Source organism: Pongo abelii, chromosome 3 (genome assembly GCF_028885655.2).
Source record: "Pongo abelii isolate AG06213 chromosome 3, NHGRI_mPonAbe1-v2.0_pri, whole genome shotgun sequence".
Classification (NCBI taxonomy): domain Eukaryota; kingdom Metazoa; phylum Chordata; class Mammalia; order Primates; family Hominidae; genus Pongo; species Pongo abelii.
In genome coordinates, this window is record NC_071988.2 from 2,479,193 (window position 1) to 2,502,139 (window position 22,947).

Here is a 22,947-nt window from a genome sequence, read left to right on the forward strand (position 1 = left end):
ATGGATGGATAGATGGATGATTGGATGATTGGATAGATGATCAAATGGTAGGGTGGTGGGTGGGTGAATGGGTGATCAGGTGGATGGATAGATGATCAAATGGATGAATGGATGAGTAGATGGATGGGTAAGTGAATGAATGGATGGGTGGGTAGATGGATGGATTAATGGATAGATGGATGAACAGATGGGTGGATGGATGATCAGATGAGTTTATGGATGGATGAATGGATGAACACATGGGTGAGTAGATGAATGAGTGGGTGAATGAATGGATGGGTGGATAGATGGATGGATGGATGGATGGACTGGATGATTGGGTGGATGATCAAATTGTTGGATTGGTGAGTGGGTGAGTGAATGGATGATCAGATGGATGGATAGATGATCAAATGGATGAATGGGTGATTAGATGGATGAACAGATGAGTGGGTAGGTGAATTAATGGATGGGTGGGTAGATGGATGGATGGATGGATGGATGGATGGATGATTAGATTATGGATAGATAGATGATCACATGGGTGAGTAGATGAATGAGTGGGTGAATGAATGGATGGGTGAGTGGATGGATGGATGGATGGATGGATGGATGGATGGCTTCATGGAAGGATAAGTAGATGGATGGATGAGGGGATGAATGGATGGATGAGGGGATGGTGAGTGGATGGATAGATGGATGGATGGATGATCAGAGGGATGGATAGATGGATAGACAAATGGATGGATGTGTGGGTGAGTGGGTGGATGATTAGACAGATGGATGATTAGATGGAGGTGGATGATGGATGGATGCTCGGAGACCTTGTTGCTGAGCAACCCCACAGTTGCCCCATCTGTATAATCTTCAGCATTTCTGACCCCATCTCCTCAGGGCTCAATGTGTTTGTCTCAGGTCATGCTGCCAGCTTCATCTCTGTCCCTCTCTGTCTCTGCCAAGCACAGCCCCTGCCTGGGCCCTCACCATGCCCTCCCATGCTCTATAGCTGTGTGCCTCTCAGTACAATCTGTGAGATGTTTGTGGACATGTACCTTCTCTGCATCCACAGGGTGGCTGTGCTGAAACTATCCTCTACCCTCCCTGCCCTGCTCCATGCCTAAGACATCCTTCCCCTTCAGGGTTGAGGGCCCACTGTAATTCACTCATTCATTCATCCAACAGATAGTTACAGAGTACCAAGTATATGCCAGGCACTGTGACCTCATGAAGCATGCACTTCAGTGGGGGACGCAGACAAAATCAGGATAAGTAAAACATATGTTGCGTTAGCTGGTGATAAATGCTGAGGAGACAAAATGATGCAGACAAAGGAGATAAGAAGTGTTGGAGCGGTTGTGATTCTGGATTGTGTGGCCTAGAAAGGCCTCCCGAGAAATGCCATGGAGTAAAAAACCAGAAGTGAGCAAGTCAGCCATGGGGTGTCTCAGGGAACAGCATCCTGGGCAGGAGCAAGGTGCAGGCAAAGGCCCTGGGGCGGTGCCCACCCTCCCTCAAGTGTTTGAGGGCGGCCAGGAGGGGCTAGAGTGGAGTGAGGCAGGGAAGAGGGAAGACAGGGTACCGGTCTGGTCACACATCCACTGGAGGGAGCAGAGACAGGACACATTGAGGCAGGCTGGCGCCAACACAGGGTCCCTCTAGCTGCTGTGGCCAAGGAGGGCGGTGAGAGGCAGTTTGTGGAGATGTCTTGAAGCAGGTGGGCAGGAGATGGATGTGGGTGTGAGAGACAGAGGTGACAAGGAGGACTCTGAGGCATGGGTGAGGAATGGACAGCAGTCGTGGTCAGTGAGGCTGAGGGAGGGCTGGTTTGAGGAAGATGAGGGTTTCAGGTTTGGACGAGTTGATTTTCCATGACTGTTAGATATGCAGGGGAGAAGGCATGGAGTTAGGAGGGTAGATACAGCAGTGTGGAGCTCAGGGATATCTAGGCCGGCCCCCTCCTGCTCCTCCATGGACACAGCTCCGGCCATGTTATCGGAGCCTCCTGTGATTGGACTCGGGGATATGGTCCAGCTGCCCTGGCCTCTGCAGTGTCCCCTCCCGACAGCTTACTTTGCTGTCCGTGATATGCTCCCAGCCTCTCCTGCCCAGGCAGCCATCTTCTGCCTGTCTCCCAGTGTCAAGGGAGCTGGCTGCCTCCCCTTCTTGCTCCTACCCACCCTGGCCATCCCATGCTGGCCGATGGTACGCCCTCAGTACTGCCGGCTCACATCTTACCCCACCCCCCCCATCCCAGGCCAAGCTCCAGACCCCACGCCAATGACCAACCTGACCTCCTTCCCTTTACTTCCAACGCTGACCCACCAGCACCCAGTGGTGTTAGCTCCAGCCCTGTTTCTCCTCCAATGCAGGCTGCCACCACCCTTCCCTTCACCCACATCCACCAAGCTGTCAGCCCTGGCATTTCTAGGCCCCCTCCCACTCGCAGCTGCTGACCATAGGCTCTTCCTCCCACCACTTCAACAGGTCCCCCAGAGCACCTACCAGCCACCCAGGGAGCAGCAGCAGCTGGAGACGGTCAAGAGGTACAATCGCCGAAAGGCAGAGGTGAGCTGTGTGCGACCCCTGCCTTCCTAGAGACCCCATGTGGGGGATGTGTGAAGGGAAGGTGGGGTGGTGAGAGAGAAGAAGAGGCAAGAGGGGGAGGCTGGGTGGAAGTTTGTCCTCCCATGGCCTGGAGGACACTGGGCAGAGGCTGGTGGGACTGGAGCTGCTGTGTCACTGTGGCAGGAGCTGCTGCTGAGGGCAAACATTGAGGAACTGCGCTGCGCCATGCCCAGGTCCTGCAGGGAGCCAGTGCAGGTACCGCCCAGCTCTCTCAAGACCCATCATTGAGGTGCCATCTTCTCAAGCCATCAGAAAGTTCCTCCCAACGCCATCGCAGTGACCACTTATGTAGCCTTTTACCACTGAGGGCCGGGGAGGGGCAGATTCCCAGTAGCACTGGGAAAGTGCGCCTTGAGCCCACTGCAGTGTGGTCCCGAAGCGGGCGGGTGTAGACGCGCACCCACATCCCCTGGGAGGAAGCTCACGGGAAAGCACCTGCAGGTGCTGCCTCTGGGTGTCTCCAGATGTTCCGTGACAAGCATTTCATGCCTCTGTAAGGAAAAAACAAACCCAGGTATGTTTGCCAATACAGAAAATGCAAAGTGACGAGGACAGGAGAGACTGTGCCTGGCAGGGCTCACTCAGGAGCACGGCCCCGCTGGGTGGCAAGGGTCCCACCGTGAGGGCAGGCCCGGGGTGGGCAGCCCGCATGGTGCATGCCGCGGGGCTGTGATGGCCGAGTGTTCAGAGGGGTGGCCTTTGCAGCCACTCCCCTCACTGCAGCTTGCGGTGCCCACCCTGGGGTGTGTTGGCAAAGCAGCTGGCAGCTGGGCCGGGAGCAGACAGGCTCGGGGAGAGGCCGTGGGGGCCAGCCAGACCCCAGCTCTGGGGGTGGCTAAGGAGAGGGTCACTGAGCCCTGAGGCCAAGTTGTCCTGACTGGGAACCACTGTTCCCAGGCCCACAGGCCCTGCACCCTCCCTGTTCCAGCCTTGGTGGAACCACAGCAAGGCTTGTGGGGCATTGGAAGACAGAGATCCTGACCTGGGGTGGTGGTAGGGATAGGCAGCTGGGGGGAGGATGAAGAGGGGTGAGCCAGGCCTCCCCAGGGTGCTGGGCCAGCATCTACCTGGTGTGTGTTTGGGGGCACCCAGCAGGCACAGGTGCCAGGCGGCCAGCTCTGCCTTGACTCTTACAGGGCTCCAAGCAGCAGCTGCGGCTTCGATTCCCACCCCGAATCCGAAAGACTCCGAAGCTGACCTTCTATAGGGTGAGGGGTGCTCCTGGATGGTCAGGCTGCTCTCCCTGGGCACCCACCCCTCCAGACCTTTTCTGCCCATAGAGGCTCAGATGACCTGAGCTGGGGGACCTAGAGTCCCAAGGACGGCTCCACCCTGGGGGATAGGGAAGCACCTGGGCAGGGGGCAGGTGTGAAGGGCACGAGGGCAGGAGGGGCACTTGCTGCTCCCAAGGGTCTCCTCAAGCCCCCACTACAGCCAGTCCCCAATCCCGCAGCCCGACAACGTCCTGGTCAAGCTGAACACCACAGCCATCCTGCGAGAAGGGGCCTTGTACCAGCGGCAGGTGGAGCAGGAGCTGCAGAGGTGAAGGGCGGCAGGCCACCCACCTGCCTTCCACAGCATCACCCTTGGGAGCAAAGGCCCAGAGGAGGAGCCTGGGGGCTGGGCAGCTCAGTGGAGAGGGACTCGGGGGTCACAACAGGCTGTGGTCCTGCAGCGGCAGGGGCGACAAGCAGGACTGTGTCAGGGTCCCAGGTGCATCTTACAAAGATCATGCCAGCTCAGCGAGGGGCATAAATGGGGGTGGAGGGTCTTAGCAAAGGCCTGACCCACCCCAAACCTCCCTTGGGGTTACCTCCTCCCTGGACCCCTTCCTGATGCCCCTATCTCCTAGACCACCAGGGCTGCAAACCCCTGTGCTTACCCCACGCGGTGTGGTCGTGTCTTTCCTTGTCTGCAAGTCAGGCTGTGGGGGGAGCATGGGTGCCTGACCAGATGGTGGAGTGGATGCACAGATGGTGCACAGGGGCAAGGGTGGCCAGGCCAGCAGAGGACAGAAGGTTGATGGATGGACAGATGATGGACACAGGGTTGGTGGATGGACAGACAGTTGGACCGAGTGAGGGCAGACAAACAAGTGGATGAAGAGAGGGGTGGGTGGATGGGGCTGATGGGTGGACGCACAGGAAGGGGGACCAGGGGATGGGTGGACGGTGGGTCGGGGGTAGGAGTAAGAGCAGGCCATGCAGCTGGGCGTCAGGAGTAGCAGCCCACACCTGCACAGCCACGGTCCCCCAGGAAAACCTGTGGCCACCCAGCAGGCTCTGTCACAGGAGAAACCCCAAGCTGTGCTTCTGTCCCTCTTTGCCCAGGGTTGATAAGCTCGTGGACGGGGCTGGGGACTTCTCTGAGTTCTTCGAGTGGCAGAAGAAGATGCAGGCGAAGGACCGGGAGGAGCAGCTGGCTGCAACCGTGTGCCGGCGGTTGCAAGGGAAGCTTAGCCATGAGGAGGCCGTCCTGGCCCGGCAGAGCCTCGTGCAGGAGAACAAGCAGAGGGTGGAGCAGCAGAAGGAACAGGTGGGTGCCATGCAGGGCAGCTGGGCATGGGGCAGCCAGCTGAGCTGTGTGCCCACCGGGAGCTGCAGGGCCGGGGCTGGCAGTGGAGCCGAGTGTCCACAGCGCCCCTGTAGAAGCTACTGATGTGTCGGTCCCAGCTCCTCTTCCTCCTCGAAGCACACACTGCCTAGGTGGGCACTCTCAGCCTGTGTTCCCCGAGAGTGCCTGCTCCTTCCAGTGGGCCTCCCAGTGTCCTGGACCAGCGGGGAGCCTCAGCCCCAGGAGGCCGGCCTGTACACTCTCTCCTGGGACGTATCCCTTTGCAGGCCTGCGGTCAGGGGCTTGATCAAAGGTCACTCAGATTGCTTCTTTTGATAGTTTCATCTGTGTCTGTATTCAATTTTAAGGTTTGCCTTTTCTTTCCTTTTTACTTGTTTAAAAAAATATGAAGGCCAGGCCAGGCATGGTGGCTCACACCTGTAATCCCAGCACTTTAGGAAGCCAAGGCCAGAAGATCACTTGAGCCTAGGAGTTCAAGATCAGCCTGAGCAACATAGCAAAATCCCGTCTCTATAAAAAATACAAAAATTAGCCAGGCATGGTGGTGCGTGCCTGTAGTCCCACCTACTCAGGAGGCTGAGGTAGGAGGATCACTTGAGCCTGGAAGATCAAGGTTGCAGTGAGCCGTGATCATGCCACTGCACTCCATCCTGGGCGACAGAGCATAACTGTCTCAAAAAGAAAACAAACAAACAAACAAAAATGAAGTCTAAACAATATGAAAAGGTAGACTCAGAGAAGTCTCACCTCTTGTAAGTCTATAACTTACAACCCATTTCCACCTTCCTTTGTCAGTCCTTCCTTTCATTAATTTCTGGATTACCTTTCCTGTCTTTTGAAGCAAATAACACACTTGTATATACATACTTTTTCCTTCCCTTTTTGTTACGTAAAAGGTCACACCTTGCTTTATCTGCAAAGAATAATGTGCAAGGCTTTCACCTTTGCAGAGCTGGATTTTCAGGGTAAACTTCTAGAGGAAGCTGCATTTTCAGATGTCACACCAAAGAGTAACTGGATAGCAGGAGTCCTTCCCGTTTGGGACGCGTGGTTTTACTGAATATGGCCAATCGTCTCCCTGGTACTTTTAGCATCTTCACTCCCCCAAAGTGTGAGAGGGGTCTGATCCGCATGCCCAGCCACAGAGTGTACCAGGCTGAATTCGTGAATTTGTGCCAATTTCATGGGTGAGAAATAGTATCTTGGTATAGTTCTGATTTGCATCTCATTTATTTATCAGTGAATTTGAGCAAATGTCCACATATATAAGTGATTTCTGTGTCTATTTCTGTGAACCGTCTGTCCATGTCTTTTGTCCATTTTCTATCGCACTTTTGACCTTCATTTCCCTGACTTTTTTTTTGGTTCTTTATTTAACTTGACAAATGCAATTGAATATATTTATGATATATAACATGATTTTTTTTTTTTTTTTTTTTAAGATGGAAGCTTGCTCTGTCGCCCAGGCTGGAGTGCAGTGGTGTGATCTCGGCTCACTGCAACTTCCGCCTCCCGGGTTCAAGCGATTCTCCTGCCTCAGCCTCCTGAGTAGCTGGGACTACAGGCCAGCACCACCACGCCTGGCTAATTTTTGTTTTTTGGTTTTTGGTTTTTTTTCTTTGTGAGACAGAGTCTCACTCTGTTGCCCAGGCTGGAGTGCAGTGGAGTGATCATGGCTCACTGCAACCTCCACCTCCTGGGCTTAAGAAATTCTCTGCCTCAGCCTCCTGAATAGCTGGTATTATAGGCGTGTGCCACAATGCCCAGCTATTTCTTTTTTTGTATTTGTAGTAGAGATGAGGTTTCACCATCTTGGTCAAGCTGGTCTTGAACTGCTGACCTCGTGATCCACCCACCTCAGCCTCCCAAATTGCTGGGATTACAGGCGTGAGCCACCGCGCCCGGCCTACTTTTTGTATTTTTAGTAGAGATGGGTTTTCACCATGTTGGCCAGGCTGGTCTCAAACTCTTGACCTCAAGTGATCCACCTGTCTCAGTCTCCCAAAGTGCTGGGATTACAGGTGTGAGCCACCACGCCTGGCCTAACATGATCTTTTGGAATACAAATACATTGTGGAACAGCTAAATCAAGCTAATTAACATATACATTATCTCACATACTTATTCCTGGTAAGAACACTTACAATCTACTCTCTTAGCAATTTTTCTTTTTTTGTTGTTTTTTCTTTGTGTGTGTTTTTTTTTTTTTTTGGTTTTTGGTTTTTTTTTTGTTTTTGTTTTTGAGACGGAGTCTCACACTGTCACCCAGGCTGGAGTGCAGTGGGTTGATCTCAGCTCAGTGCAACCTCTGCCTCTCAGGGTCAGGCAGTTATCCTGCCTCAGCCTCCTGCGTAGCTGGGACTACAGATGCACACCACCATGTCTGGATAATTTTTGTATTTTTAGTAGAGATGAGGTTTCACCATGTTGGCCAGGCTGATCTCAAACTCCTGACCTCGTGGTCCGCCCACCTCGGCCTCCCAAAGTGCTGGGACTCCAGGCGTGAGCCACCATGCCTGGCCACAGTTTTTCTTTTTTGAGACAGGGTCTCACTCTGTCGCCCAGGCTGGAGTGCAGCGGCATGATCTCGGCTCACTGCAACCTCTGCCTCCCAGGCTCAAACCATCCTCCCATCTCAGTCTCCCAAGTAGTTGAAACTACAGGCGTACACCACCTTTTTAGGAGAGACACGGTTTCGCCATGTTGCCCAGGCTGGTCTCTAACTCCAGGGCTCACGTGATTCACCTGCCTCAGTCTCCCAAAATGCTGGGATTACGGAAATGCGCCTCTGCGCCCAGCCTAATGTTCTTTATATGTTAGGAAAAATAATCCTTTATAATAGATTGTTGCAGATTGCTTTTTTCCAGTTTGTCATTTGACTTTGTATATGAGGTTTATGATGTGTTTGCCATGCAAATATTCTTTTTATGTCTTCAAATTTAACAGTCTTTTCTTGTGTTGTGTTTGAGGTTAGAAAATGCCACTCTTGGCTGGGTGTGGTGGCTCACGCCTGTAATCCCAGCACTTTGGGAGGCCGAAGCAGGCCGATCACCTGAGGTCAGGCATTCGAGACCAGCCTGGCCAACATGGTGAAACCCCGTGTCTACTAAAAAACAAACAAACAAACAAAAATTAGCAGGGTGTGGTGGAACACCCACGTAATCCCACCAACTCAGGAGGCTGAGGCACGAGAATCGCTTGAACCCAGGAGGTGGAGGTTGCAGTGAGCCAAGATCATGCTATTGCATTCCAGCCTGGGTGACAGAGTGAGACTGTCTCAAATAAAAAAAAGAAAATGCCGCTCTTCTCACACCAGGTTACACACGGATTCTCAGGCTTTTCTCCTGGTCTAAGGATGTCTAGCTACATGCATTCATGTGACTAATATTTTTGCTTACTAAATTAACTAGATTAGGTGGCACTAAATATTTGAAGTAAAAAGAATTTTAGTTTTTCTTATGCAGCTCACATTGGACTGATTGCTTTTACAGCCTCAATGTGTTTTAATGAACTGTAACTTTTGTTTCTGCTTGAGGTCCTAATACCACAACCCAACCCATGGGCACCCTTTCATCTCCTCCTCTGAACTTTGGGCACTGCTCGAGAGCCTTTGGAAGAAGCATCTTTTCCATTGAGAGGAGAGATGTTTGGGGTCTACCTGAATGTTCTCTGCTTAAGACACAGACTCAGTTATTCTCCAAGGAACCTCTGTGCCTCATAGAAGCCAGTATTGAGTTCCCTATCTGGGTGCTTTTCTGTTTTTTTCAACAGTTACCAGGTTTTTTTTGTTTTGTTTTATTTTTTTGTTTTTTTTTTTTTTTTTTTGGGAGATGGAGTTTTGCCATGTTGGCCAGGCTGGTCTCGAACTCCCAGCCTTATGTGATCCACCTGCCTCGGCCTCCCAAAGTGCTGGAATTATAGGCATAAGCCACCATGTCTGGCCTACAGTCACCAATTTTAAGGTACTCTAGCAATGGGGCTGGCAAAGGATATATTTTTAAATTATGGCTGGATGCGGTGGCTCACACCTGTAGTCACGGCACTTTGGGAGGCCAAGGCGGCTAGATCACTTGAACCCAGGAGTTCGAGACCAGCCTGAACAACATAGTGAGACCCCGTGTCTACAAAAAAAGTTTGTTTGTTTGTTTGTTTTTGAGACAGTTTGGCTCTTGTTGCCTAGGCTGGAGTGCAATGGTGCGATCTCAGCTCACCACAACCTCTGCCTCCTGGGTTCAAGCTATTCTACTGCCTCAGCCTCCCGAGTAGCTGGGATTACAGGCATGCACCATCATGCCTGGCTAATTTTATATTTTTAGTAGAGATGGCGTTTCTCCATGTTGGTCAGGCTGGTCTCCAACTCCCAACTTCAGGTGATCTGCCTGCCTCGGCCTCCCAAAATGCTGGGATTACAGGCATGAGCCACCGTGCCCGGCCAATAACTTGTTTTTTAATCTGTTATCACTGTGAAATTAACCCAGAATAGCTGTACTAGTATCAACACTAAACTCCTGGGTAAGGAATGACATTTCATGTTTTGGTTCTATCAACACTAAACTCCTGGGTAAGGAATGACATTTCATGTTTTGGTTGTCATGGGTAATCATTCTTTGAATACTTTTTTTTTTTTTTTTTTTTTTGAGATAGGGTCTTGCTCTGTCTCCCAGGCTGGAATGCAGTGGCACAATCATGGCTCACTGCAACCGCAACCTCCTGGACTCAAATGATCCTCCCACCTCAGCCTCCTGAGTAGCTGGGACCACAGGCATGAGCCACCAGGCCTGGCTAGTTTTGTATTTTTTGTAGAGACAGGGTCTCACTATGTTGGTCTCAAACTCCTGGGCTCAAGCAATCCTCCCCCCTCAGCCTCCCCATGTGCTGGGATTACAAGTGTGAGCCGCTGCAGCTGGCCTAAGTACATTTTACCAAAGTCTTCAGGCAGATTGTTTCATCAAGCAGCACTTGCATCTTTTTTCCACTTGATTCTGGCCACAGAAATGCTGTTCATTGTGTTCTACCTTCATTTTAATTTTGAAGGTGCCAGTGCAGGTAACTGAAAGCTGGGGCTTGGTGCGAGCTCAGTGAGCAGCCGGTGCGAGCCATGCTCTGTGGCAGGAAGGAGGAGGGGATGTGTGGGAAACCTGGTGGGACGTTCACAGCAGGCCCAAGGATGCATGTGGCTGTCCCCGGCCCCTGAGTGACGGCAGGCAGGACCATGGGTCCAAGGTTGATGTCTGAGTGGACCCAGCCAGGCATGTGACCCTGGACTCAGGCCCTCAGGCTGCCCTCTCTGCTGCTTACTGCCTGGGAACCCTCTCCTTACTGTAAGCCTGGCCAGGTGACCACACACTCATCGCCTGTCAAACACCTATCCCTGTCCACCGCTCCCAGCCTGTGGTCCTCTTTTCCTTCTTCCCCTGCTCATTCCTCTCTGCTGACTCCCTATTCTGTGCCGAGGCTGGTGCTGTGGCTGATGGGGATACTCTTTCCTGAGCCCTTGCTAGGTGCTGGCCCTGCACCCAGTGCACCTGAGGAGGTGGGCGTGGCCATCTCCATTTCCCAGCAAAGAAACTGAAACCCAGAGAGGCCCGAGACTCGTCCGCTGCCAGGGTGGCAGAGGCAGAACTTGGCATCCTGTGTGTCTTACTCCCAGGCGGGAGCCTTTGCTGTGGACTGCTGCTGCCTCCCTGATTCCACGTTCCCAAAGAGCCGGGAGGCACTGCCGCCCTCTTCTGCACTCCTGCCCTGAGGCGCCCAGCCGTCTCCGTGCCATGGCCCGACGCTGTGGCTGGGCGGGGAGGGCCGGTGTGGACGCCTCTTTTCTCTCTTTGCTCATTGTCTGGTTGACTGAGATGGGACTCTTGGTATTTTTTGGTGCCCATTTTTTTCACCTCATATTTCCACACAACGTATTACCAAGTTTTTAAAGAAACTTTTAAAGTAATTTTATTTCAGAACAATTTTTAAATTTACAGAAAAGCCGTAAAGATAATACAGAGTATTCCATGTCCCCCCTCCCCCGGGCCCCCTACCCTGGTTCCCTTCACTGTGAACAGCTTACGTTGCTACTGGGTGCACTGGGTCTCTAGGGCTACCATGGCAAAGTACCACAAACTGGGTGGCTTCAAATGCAGGAAGGTTCCCCCCAAGACCATGCTGGGAGGAAGGGAGGGGACATGAGGTGGAAGTTCCCCACAGGCCCAACTTCCAGAGCACCGCCAGGAGTGAATGGGCTTAGACCTGGGTTCTGGGGTGATTCAAGGGCAGCGACTGGGTCCACCTTCAGACCTCATGCTGCGCCCTGGGCTAGGGTGGGACCAGGCAGGGAAGCCAGAGCAGCCCCACTCACCGTGGCAGGTCTACTGTCTGAGCAGATGGCCAAGCTGATGCTGCAGCGTGCGGAGAGACGGCTCCGGGAGGACAGGTCTAGGAAGGAGCTGGTGGAGCACGTGATAGAGGGGCAGAAGAACGCCAAAGCGGCCCAGATGAAGCTTGCGAAGGGCCGACAGCAGACAGGTAGTCAGGAGCCAGATGTCACTGGCCCTGCCCCGCTCTTCCCCACTCGGGTGCTGGGCTGCCACCCCTTTCCTGAGTGAACCACTATGGCTGTCCAGGGTCGGGGTCCCTTGAGGGAAGCACTCCCAGGTGACCGCACTGAGGCCAGAGGCCTGGCTGGGGAACCCCAGGGGAGGTACCTCCCTGTCCAGCGCCTACCCTGCCACCCACTGGCCACCTCAGCTCCTGGCTTGGCCCCCAAGTTCAGGAGGCGATCGAGGAGAGTCGGGGGCTGCTGCAGCGCAGGGCGCAGGCGGCCCAGGAGGAGCAGCGGCGCCGTTGTGAACTCATCTCCCAGCTGCGCGCACTGGAGACGCAGCCCACGCGCAAGGGCAAGCTCGTGGACCTGACCCAGGTGAGGACGCAGTCCCGGACGGGCTCATGCCTCAGGGGCCTCCATGCTGGCACTGCCATGAGACGCAGTTTCCAGGGTTCCCACCAGAGCCACAGGTGGATCCTGCACCACCTGAAACCTGGCCCGCCACCCTCCGTGACTCATTACCCATGTGCCGTGGGCCTGGGTCCAGCCCTGAGTTCACAATCCTGCGGGCGAGGCACACTTAGCCAGTCCTCTGTAACTCCCTGGGGGTGGCCAAGGTGGGCTTCACAGAGGAGACCACTTAGGAGCTGCCTGTTGAGGGAGGGCCAGGGTGGAAAGGGCAGTGTAGGGAGAGCGCAGGTGTTCAAAGGCTGGATGGAGGCTGGATGGAGCAGGAGGTTGAGGAGGGCCTGCCGGAAGCCCGTGTGAGAAGGCATGATGAGGGGCCAGGCCTCAGAGGAGTGCGGGGAGCCAGCTGCAGGGCCTGGCCCAGCCCCAAGGCCATGGGGAGTGCAAACGACTGTCTGCCCCGGGCCCGAAGCCTGGCTGGGGAGATAGTCATGAGCTCCATTTGGGACTTGCCACAGCGGAGGGGCCTCAGTCCAGCCGAGATGTGCAGACCCACACAAGGTGTAGTGTTGCAGTGCAGAGCCCAGGCTGGAGAGGGCTGGAGGCATGTTTCATAAGCAGTGTTGAAGCAGAGGGAAGGTGGGCAAGGGGTGGGCCTATGGAACAGGGAAGGGATCCTGGTGGGAAGCATCAGGGCCCAGCACAGCTCCCAGCTTGGGGCCTCCCCTACCACCTCACAGATCCCCGGCTACGGCCTGGAAGGAGAGATGTCCGTAGTGGAGCTGCGAGAGCGGCTGGCCCTGCTCAAAGAGAATCAGCGGCGTAAGGAGGAAGAAAAGCGGGATCAAATCATTCAGGGCAAGCGCATGAAGAGCCAGGAACTGCAGAAGACGGTGGAGCAGATCTCGCTGTGCCGTGCAGCCATGGGGAGATCCGCAGCCTTGAGGTTGGTACTGGGCTCGGGGAGGGTGCCTCTGGGTGGACAGGGAGCAGTAAGCCTGCCTTGCACCCTCCTGGGTGGGTCTCCTAGAAACAACCTCCCACCCTCCTGCCCAGGAAGTTCCCTTGCCGTAACTCCCCTAACCCCTATTATTGTAGTAGGTGACTTCCAGGCACATGGGAATGGTGCAAAATTCTGCATCCATGACTCAGATGCCATGACCTACATGTGGTCATTTTTGCACCCAGCTCATGGGTCCAACCTTTCACCATATGTGCTTCACGTAGCCAGCTAGCTATTTATGTCTGCAGAAGCATTAGGAAGTAGTTGCAGGAATCAGACACTTTACTCTTAAACACTTCAGCATACATCTTCTAAAAAAAAAAAGATCGTCCTACATAAAACCACAGCACCCTGACACCAATAGAAAATGGAACAAAAATTCCCAACGTCATCTAAATATCTCATCTTTTTTCACATTTCCCCAGGTGTCCAAAGACTGTTGGCCAACTGTTTTTTTTTTTTTTTTTTTTTGAGACGGAGTCTTGCTCTGTCACCAGGAGTGCAGTGGCGCAATCTCAGCTCACTGCAACCTCTGCCTCCCAGGTTCAAGCCTCAGCCTCCCAAGTAGCTGGGACTACAGGCGCACACCACCACACCCGGCTAACTTTTTGTATTTTAGTAGACACGGGGTTTCACCGTGTTGGCCAAGATGGTCTCGAACTCCTGACCTCATGATCCACCCGCCTTGGCCTCCCAAAGTGCTGGGATTACAGGTGTGAGCCCAGCCTGGCTAACATTTTTAAAAGACTGTTGCTGTAACTTTTTTTTTCTTTTTAAACCAGGATCTAGTTGAGGGTTGCAGATAGCTCGTGTGCATGCACACATATACAGATGCCTTTTTACTTGTTTGGGGGACAGTCTGGTGATGTTTTTTAGCCCCTTGTGGCTGTCCCCTGGTAGCCAGGTCAGACATGGGCAGGCATGTCCCCTGGCCCTGGGGTCAGGCTGGCCTCTGGACCCTGGCCTAGTTCCCAGGGAGGCCCAGCTGTTGTAGTAGAGCCTCGTTCAGAGCCTGGCATGCAGGGCTCCGGAGAAAGTTTCTGAGTGGGACTGGGTGGGGTGGATGACCGGGCGGACAGAAGGAAGGACTAATCATTGCTGATGGAAGAGAACCCTTCACTGTTGGTCCTTGGAGGGGCTGCTGCTCTGGCTGCAATTCAGAGGAGGCACAGGGCAACCACTGCTGGTGCTGTTCAGGGCTGGCTGGCTGCCCACCAGCTCCCCAAGGTGGCACACACCTGGACAGCTCATCACTTCCAGCTGCTGGCCATGGCCTGGCAGAGCTCAGATGCAGCCTGGTTGGTGTCAGGGTGCCTCCAAAGGTCTACCTCCTGCTAAAAAAGTTAGAGCGGGGCTCAGGCATGCACTCAGGCCCCAGGCGACAAATTCACCAGGGGTGACCTGGACAGACAAGAGTGGTGGAGACAGGGAACAGCACATGCAGATACCCTAAGGCTGTGAGGTCCACTGATGCCAAAGCCAGCAGGGAACAATACATACAATCAGAAGGCTCAAGGGCCATGTCTGCAGATACCTGTGGAGATGCACTCCACAGCACCACAGCGTTAGCAGAGGGTACCTCCAGACAAGAGACAAAAGAGTGTGATATCAAAGGAGGCTTTCACGTTTGTACCCCAGTTATGCATATACTTAGTACATCTGTAATACTTTTTTTAAAAAAAAGTTAAGTTTAAAAAAAAAGAGCTGCCAGGCGCCATGGCTCACGCCTGTAATCCCAGCATTTTGGGAGGCTGAGCGGGGAGGATTGCTTGAGCCTGGGAGGTCAAGGCTGCAGTGAGCCATGATCGCGCCACTGCACTCCAGCCTGGGCGACAGAGTGAGACCCTGCCTCAAACAAACAAACAAACAAACAAACAAACAACAACAAAAATTAAAGAAAAGAAAAAAGAAAAAAAGAGCAAAAGGGTAGAAGTGCTGGAGCCCCCCCACCCCCTCCAGCTCCTGCGCGGTGGTACTGTCTAGGAGCGCGCCGCGGCCCCTGAGCCTCGCTGTCTGTCCTAAATCATTCCGGTGAACCTCTCCGGCTGCGTAGCTCCTTGCCCCCGCGTCGCTTGGACACAGGTGGCATCCTGGGTCTGGCCTGGGCCTCCCGCCGGCCTGCTCCTGAGCCCGCCGGGTCGCCCGTCAGGTGGGAGGAGAAGAAGGCCCTTGCGGCGGCCCCGGCGGCGCCCTCGCAGGACGAGCGCGTGCAGCAGCTGCGGCGCAGGATCTCGGAGAGGGCGGCCGAGCGCAGCAGGCAGGCGGCCTTGCTGCACGTGTCGGCGCCGCGGGCCGCGCGCCCCAAGCCCCGGGTGAGTCCGGGTTGGTGGGAGGAGCCCGGGCGACCGAAAGCCGGGGCCGGGTGGGGATGGCGGGCGCGGCGCGCAGGGACCGGCGTCCCGGGGCGGGGATGGCGGGGAGATCGGGTCTGGGCCGCGGCCGGGAGCTACGCAGCGGCGGGCGCGGGAGGCGGTGGGGGCGTCCCTGCCCGCGCCGACGCGTTCCCCGGCCTGCAGGCGCAGCTAGAGGCGCAGCACTGGCTGGAGCTGGAGCGGAGCCGCGAGCGCAGGCTGCAGGCACTGCAGCAGGGAGGCTCAGGACCCGGGCCCGCGCGCCGCCTGGAGGCCGCCTGAGCCGGGCCGAGCGCGCCCCACCCGCTTGCGGGCCACCCCCCACACCCACAGCCCCAATAAAGCGTGCGTCCCGCGGTGCGCGCCTCCTCTTCCTTGGCCGGGACCCCCTCGGCCCCGGCCCCCCTGCCTCCGCACCCCGACCGCACCCCTCTCCCGCCCTAGCCCCCCTCTGCCCAGAAAAGGATTGCCGGATAAAAGGCAGGACGCCCAGTTACTGCGTGGGGACAAACTTAAGCTAAAAATGTATCCTCTCCTTATCGGGAATTCAACTTAACTGGGCATCCTGCATTTTTATAAGCGAAATCTGGCCACCCCGGCCCAGGTCCTAGCACTTCCCTACAGCCTAGCATTAGGCATTCCTGGTGCGCACCCCTTCGAAGCTCCCAGAACCCCTTTAGATGTGGAAATGTGGAACCCCCACCCTTTGCCGGCATCCAGGTGGCTTCACCTAGGGAACCCCCAAGACTGAGTGGCGACTGTGAGTGTGCGTTTGGCTGGGGAAGTGGCCAGGATTCTTGAGTGCCAACGCTGCACTGGCCCTTCACGCGCCTCCACCATCCTCACTACGGTCCAAGGACGTAGGAACTGGCCTGCCCCTGTTCTGCTGATGAAGCCACAGTTGCTCAAAGAGGCGATGTGACCTGCCTAGAGGGCCAAAACCCAGAGCTGCGCCTGGGTGACTTTAGAGCACCCCCTCCTCCACTTTCTCTAGCATCAGAAGCAGCCCGGATCCAACAAGATCAGGGCCACTGGAGGCAGGACTTCGCCCAGGGCAGGGACCAAGATGGATTGGTTCTGCAGTGTCCCGGGACTCTGTGGGCTAGAGAAGGCTCCACCTTGAGAACAGGCTTGCTGAGTGAATGCCTGCTGGTGACAGCCTCAAGAAGAAAGTACATTAAGCCACCTTCTTCCCAGGAAAGAGAGAAAAGCCTCAAGTCCGTGGGGTGTTGAGCAGAGCAGTAAGGGGTTGGGGAGTGGAAACTGACAGATAAGATAGATGTCCAGGGGAGATATATTTCCGCCCCCAACTCCCAATATCCTCCTTGGGCCTGCAGAGGAGATGGCGCCTCAGATGAGGAGGCTGAGTCCCAGGGTACACTCAGACCAGGAAGGCAGGCATCTCAGCAGTGACAAGAACAGACTAAAGGACCAGAGCCCTACTCCAATATTCTGAGTTTGTGAGAACCCCAGGATTTTACCACCCAGGTGGGTAAGAAGAAGAATTTCCACATCTCTGTAGAATTGCAGCTGGGAGCAGATTAAATTTCATTTAAAGAAATAAACAAACAAAAAAAAAAGAAATAAATAAACATTGGCCAGGCAAGGGGGCTCAAACCTGTAATCCCAGCACTTTGGGAGGCTGAGGCAGGTGGATCACCTGAGGTCAGGAGTTTAAGACCAGCCTGGCCAACACAGTGAAACCCCATCGCTACTAAAAATACAAAAATTAGCTGGGCGTAGTGGCAGGCGCCTGTAATCCCAGCTACTCGGGAAGCTGAGGGAAGAGAATCGAATGGCTTGAACCCAGGAGACGGAGGTTGCAATGAGCTGAGATCGCACCACTCCAGCCTGGTGACAAGAGCGAAACTCCATCTCAAAAAAAAGAAATAAACATTGCTCACATCCTGTGTTGTGTGATCCAAACCCATTTAATTTGATATTGATGGAAACATTGATGATGCCTGGCCCAGAGAGCCCCTGAGCTCTGGGGGCTTCAAAGGGGGATTTATTAGCTCTCATAATGCCAATCCAAAGGCAGCAGACTTCAGGATGTGCCCGATCCAGGAGCTCAGTCTCCAGTCTGGTAGCAGTTCCAGCCTGAGGAACAAAGAACAGTTGCCCCAGTCTCACTGGCCTGAATTGAACATGCTTGTGCTGAGCCAGTTCCTGCAGTGGGGGAAGGTCTGCATGGGTGCCTGAAGCAAGCACCGTGGCAAGGTGGGGGAATTACCCTTCACCTAGGAGGTTGGCCTCTGGAGCAGCGGGGAGACGTGGCAGCTAACAAACTGAGGGTACTATTGGCAACACTGTTGGTTGGCAGGTAACAAGGTCCTCCTCTGCCCCCCTCCTGGACTGAGCAGCCGCTTAGAGCTAGCTTGAGAGCACCTGGGGCCTCTCCTCATACAAACCTAGGTGGGAGCAGGCCTGGGACCATTCCCTAAAGTTGTGGCCGGGGAGTAGGCATTGTGTGATAGAGTGATGGCAAAATGTCTGTGTATCCCTGCCCCTTGCCTTGTGACTTTACACCTCCCATCAAGAGGTGGAGTCTATTTCCCCCAGCCCTTGCATCTGCTCTGGCCTAGTGACTTTCTTTGGCTAATAGGGTGCAACAGAAGTGACCATGTGCCAGTTCTGAGTCTGGGCTTCAGGTGGCCTTGGAGCTCCCACCTGTTCTCTTGGAACCTTACCCAGGCCCCATGTGAGCATGACTAGGGTGGCCGGCTGGGATCAGACACCATGTGGAGGACAGCCAGTTATCTCAGAGGCCATCCTAGACCAGCAGGGCACAAAATGAGAGGGCAGCCGGACAAGAACCTCCCCCCACCCCGCTGTCTCGTAGATTCATGAGCAACAATAAATGTCTGTCGTTCAAAGTTTCAAGCTTTGGGGTGGTTTGTTCCAGAGCAACAGCCAAGGGGCACACCCTTAAGAGCCCAGGGCCTTCACACTGGGGGCCCCTGCCTCCCCTCCCTGCATAGGCTCTTTACAGACAATCAAGCTACTCACCCAAAGGGGGCCAGCCAGAGTGAGATATGGCCCAGCTAGTGCTGACAATCCCTCTCTGAACCTTTCCTGGCTGGACTGCCTGGGGAGTGGACATTTTGCCTGAGTACAGGCTAGTCAGAAGATCCTTGTTGATAGCATGTGAGACCCACTTGGGCAAGGGCTTTCTTTGGAAATAGTGAAGAAACAGATTCAGTATCTGGTGTGAGGCCCAGGAACCTGCATTCAGTTGGTTTCGACTTGTGGGACTATGGGAGCACCAAGGTGCCGGTCTTTTCTCTAAGCTGCGGGCGTTCAGGGCCCAAGGGAAGCGCTATTTGTGAAGGAACAAGTTCAGTGCAAGTGAGGCTTGGAGAAGACTTGAAGGCAGCTTTTGTTTGTTTTTGTTTTTGAGGCAGGGTCTCACTTTGTCACCCAGGCTGGAGTGCAGTGACGTGATGATAGCTCATACAGCCTTAAATTCCCAGGCTCAAGTGATCCTCTTGCCTCATCCTCCCTACTAGCTGGGACTGCATGCACTTACCACCACACCCAGCTAATTTTTTATTTTTAGTAGAGGTGAGGTCTCACTATGTTGCCCTGGCTGAAGGCAGTCTTTGAGCATGAAACTGGTATTTATAGAGACTTTTTCAACATCACATCTTCAATATATTACAGTTACAAACAGAAAACCCTAACTTTTCTTTAGGCTGTAAAATACAAATTACTAATATTACTTTTTCTAAATCTGATTTTTTTTTTTTTTGAGAGAGAGGGGGTCTCATTCTGTCAATCAGGCTGACGTGCAATCACAGCTCACTGCAGCCATGACCTCCTGGGCTCAAGCAATCCTGCTGCCTCAGCCTCCTGAGTAGCTGGGACCACAGGGACATGCCACCACACCTGGCTAATTATTAAATTATTTTTGTTTTTGTGGAGACGGGGTTTTACCATGTTACCCAGGCTCATCTATAAACTCCTCAGCTCAAGCAATCCTCCCACCTCAGCCTCCGAAAGTGTTAAGATTACAGGCGAGAGCCACCATGCCTGGCCTAAATCTGATCATTTTTAACCACCATTTTGATTCATCATGTATGGCCCCATTTATGAACTGAAATTCTCTTAAACATTTTCAACTGCATTTATACATGTAGAATCTAATTTTATTTTTTAGCATTTCAGTTGTCTGCCTTATCAAGTATTAATATTTAAATAATTCTCATAGATATATTAAATGTCTACATTTCTCTTAAACTTTTAAGTTCTCTTTGTTCCAATTATAATCACAAACTTCGGAAAATCTTATACCTTTCAACTTACAATCACTATCAAAAATCAAATACTTAGGGCAGGGTGTGATGGCTCATGCCTGTAATCCCAACACTTTGGGAGGTCGAGGTGAGCAGATAACTTGAGCCCGGGACTTCAAGACAAGACTGGGCAACATGGCGAAAGCCAGTGTCTACAAAAAAAAAAATACAAAAAAACTAGCCAGGCATGGTGGCACACATCTGTGGTCCCAGCTACTCGGGAGGCCAAGGTGGGTTGATCATCTAAACCTGGGGAGGTCGAGGCTGCAGTGAGTGAGGCATAATTGTGCCACTGCCCTCCAGCCTGGGTGAGAGTGACACCTCGTCTCGAAAAAAAAAAAAAAAAAAAAAAGGCTGGGTGCGGTGGCTCACGCCTGTAATCCCAGCACTTTGGGAGGCCGAGGCGGGTGGATCACGAGGTCAGGAGATCGAGACCATCCTGGCTAACACGGTGAAACCCCGTCTCTACTAAAAAATACAAAAAAAATTAGCCGGGCGTGGTGGCGGGCGCCTGTAGTCCCAGCTACTTGGGAGGCTGAGGCAGGAGAATGGCGTGAACCTGGGATGCGGAGCTTGCAGTGAGCCGAGATCGCGCCACTGCACTCCAGCCTGGGCGACAGAGCGAGACTCCGTCTCAAAAAAAATAAATAAATAAAAATAAAAAAATACTTAGATATTTTACATGAGAATTACATTTCTCTATCAGATACTCTACCATGCCAGATTTCCTTACAATTACGAAAAATAGCAAACACATATTGTTTGTAAATGCAACACAAAAACGTTAATGCTCTGGTTTCTATCTGCCTTGTCATTCCGTTATTTGACTCCATTTTCGAGGTTAGAAACTCACTGTAAGGCGGCCGGGCGAGGTGGCTCACACCAGTAATCCCAGCACTTTCGGAGGCCAAGGAGGGTGGATCACCTGAGGTCAGGAGCTCGAGACCAGCCTGGCCAACATGATGGAACTCCGTCTCTACTAAAAATACAAAGAAAATTAGCCGGGCGTCGTGGCAGGCGCCTGTAATCCCAGCTACTCGGGAGGTTGAGGCAGGAGAATCACGTGAACCCGGGAGGTTAGAGGTTGCAGTGAGCCGAGATCGCGCCACTAAAACAAACAGAAACTCACTGTAAGGAAAGAATGTAACCCAAGGCATTTGGGGTGACCTTCACGTTGCCTGAGGGTGCCAAGGGACCAGAGATGCTGGCCATGGACTAAGGTCTGGGTATTCTCAGGCAGCAGGGACAAGGTGGGCTTTTTTCCTGGTTGCTAAACCCATGTCAAAGTCGAGCTCAGGGACTGGAGCTCAAGAAACCCACCGCCCATTCTCCAGTCCGACCGGGGACCTGCATGCACCTCTACCGTGCTGCCCTGGGTCCTCCAATCCTCCACACTCTTCCTCTGTTAGGTACACGTCTCCACCTTAGCCTGCAAAAGTCCCAGCTTCCTCGCAGGGGCAGGGACCCGCACGCCGGCCCAGGGCTTGGCACGCGGGGATGCTGAAACAGGGCCAGGCCTGGTTTCCAGCCGATCGTCAGAATCCCCAGGCCCAGCAACCTTCCTCACAAAGGCCTCGTTAAGAGGCGAGGAAACAAGAGCCGGGAGAGGGGCGCGGAACGGCGGGCGGGACGAACGACCAGCTCCGCGCCTCCGGCCAGCTGCGTCGAGCCAGGGGCACGGCGGCTGTTGTGCGGCTGGAAATCTAGGAATGGGAAGGTTCGGGGCCCGCTCGGCTCCGGAGGCAGCTAGCGGGCCGTCCCTGGCGGCGCTGGGGCGGTCAGTGGCAGCCGGGGACAGGAGCCCGGGTCGCCCTCAGACCCTGACTCCCGAAAAGCCTTGCGGGCGGGGCCGCGCCCCCGCTGTCTCTTGCCGGAAGGTGCGAGTTAGGGCGCTCGATTGTGGGCGGGGGCGGAAAGAGGCGCGTTTTAAAGTGGTAACAGATGGTTTTCTTATCCAATAGGATTAAAAAATTTGTCCTTACCCGGCCGACAGCGGAAGTAGAGTAGGCGGGCGGCCAATGGGGACATGACGGGGGGCGGAGCCGAGGCCTCCGAAGCGGAAGTGGGTTGCTGTTGAGGCGGCGGCGTCTTTCTCGAGGGGCTCTCCTGGGCTTCTGAAGAAGGAGCCTCTCTGGAGTGCGGCGGAGGCGGCGCCTGCGAACCTAACTAGCTCCAGGTTAGGCCGGGCTTTGCGGGAAAGCAGCGGTAAGTCAGGGCCTTTGCAGATGCGAGGTTTAGGTGGCTTCGCGGCCTACAGAGGCCTCGGCCCGCGCCGCTTGGGGAGCCGCGCTGCGCGGCTTGACCCAGCCGAGGCTTTGCAGCCCGGGATCTCGAGCCAGCTCTGGCCGCTCGCACTGCAGTCCGCGCGGGCGCACCGAGCCCGGCTTGGCGCGGGCAACAGAAGTTAGGAGGCCTGCGTCTGGGTCTCGGCTCACCCTGGCGGGCCGCGGCCATGGGGCTTAGTCCATAGCCTAGGAAGGGAAACTGAGGCTCTGGGAGGGGCAGGAACGCCCCCGAGGTCACTTGGAGAGTCGGGCAGGGTGTGCTGTTAGGGGGAAGACCAGGGCAGGGTTTTTGTTCCTCGCTGACGACGCCTCCTTTGTGTGTTCGTGCCGCTGTCCCGCCATCGTGGGGCCTGCGAGTTGGCCGGGGTGCCCGGGCCGCGTGGCGGGGCCTTTTGTAGGTCGGGAGGATCTGAGTACGGGTGCGGGCCTGACCGTGGGGGCGCCGAGGCCGTAGTCTAAAACTTAGTAGGGCCTTGACTTCCGGGCGCGCTTCCGGGCCCCGGCTGGTGGTTGGTGGAACGTGTGACTGTGAGGCTTGCGGCCCAGCCCTGCATCGCTCGGGCCCTTCACCGCTCTGGCGCGCCTGTAGACAGGTGTATGAAGATTCTCACGACCCGAAACAGTTGCTAGTAAACACCGCTTTTCCGCCTTTGATCCATCGAGGAAAGAGGGAAAAGGATAGAGCTTGGGCAAGCCGTTTTGGTAGGGATTTCAGCTTTTGTCTTTCACTTGTCGGTTCCCATAGACGTTCTCAAACTTAATTTTCTGTTTCTGCACCAAGTTCTTGAGCCAGACGTAGGGTCTCAGCTCTGGAGCCTGGCTTAGACTGTCCAACTGACTGGGGAGACTGAGGTCCAGAAAAGTGAAGTGGTCTGCCCAAGGTCACACAGCCAGC

General features: G+C 54.4%; 2 protein-coding genes and 1 long non-coding RNA gene across 10 annotated transcripts in view; 2 read left to right on the forward strand and 1 right to left on the reverse strand.

Annotated features, from left to right (window-relative positions):
• The window catches only part of CFAP99 (cilia and flagella associated protein 99), a 46,159-nt gene extending 27,804 nt beyond the window's left edge, over positions 1–18,355 (forward strand). The window contains exons 7-17 of one of the 7 annotated variants that reach the window (XR_008524949.2): positions 2,464–2,544; positions 2,728–2,799; positions 3,741–3,812; positions 4,058–4,146; positions 4,935–5,139; positions 11,550–11,691; positions 11,934–12,085; positions 12,859–13,064; positions 15,271–15,433; positions 16,810–16,960; positions 17,717–18,355. Coding sequence is in view for 3 of the 7 variants with exons in the window: in XM_024246560.3 (XP_024102328.3) it covers positions 2,464–2,544; positions 2,728–2,799; positions 3,741–3,812; positions 4,058–4,146; positions 4,935–5,139; positions 11,550–11,691; positions 11,934–12,085; positions 12,859–13,064; positions 15,271–15,433; positions 15,638–15,754 (1,299 nt within the window). In the remaining 4 variants the exon portion in view is untranslated. Of the gene's footprint in view, positions 1–2,463; positions 2,545–2,727; positions 2,800–3,740; positions 3,813–4,057; positions 4,147–4,934; positions 5,140–11,549; positions 11,692–11,933; positions 12,086–12,858; positions 13,065–15,270; positions 15,434–15,637; positions 15,947–16,809 lie in introns of those variants that run through there. The other 6 variants (XR_008524948.2, XR_008524950.2, XR_008524951.2 and 3 more) reach the window with 6 other exon arrangements.
• Positions 17,431–21,747, reverse strand: LOC129059225 (uncharacterized). 2 transcript variants are annotated; one of them, XR_008524953.2, is made up of 4 exons: positions 21,125–21,685; positions 20,621–20,746; positions 18,482–18,560; positions 17,438–17,572 (listed from the first exon to the last, which is right to left on the reverse strand). It is a non-coding gene; the product is annotated as an uncharacterized LOC129059225 (long non-coding RNA). The 2 variants fall into 2 exon arrangements; XR_008524954.2 differs by lacking the exon at positions 18,482–18,560 and having other exon boundaries at positions 17,431–17,572; positions 21,125–21,747.
• Positions 21,748–21,798: 51 nt separating this feature from the next.
• The window catches only part of RNF4 (ring finger protein 4), a 43,809-nt gene continuing 42,660 nt past the window's right edge, over positions 21,799–22,947 (forward strand). The window contains exon 1 of the mRNA XM_002814519.4: positions 21,799–21,972. The gene's annotated coding sequence lies outside the window, so the exon portion shown is untranslated. The remainder of the gene's footprint in view (positions 21,973–22,947) is intronic.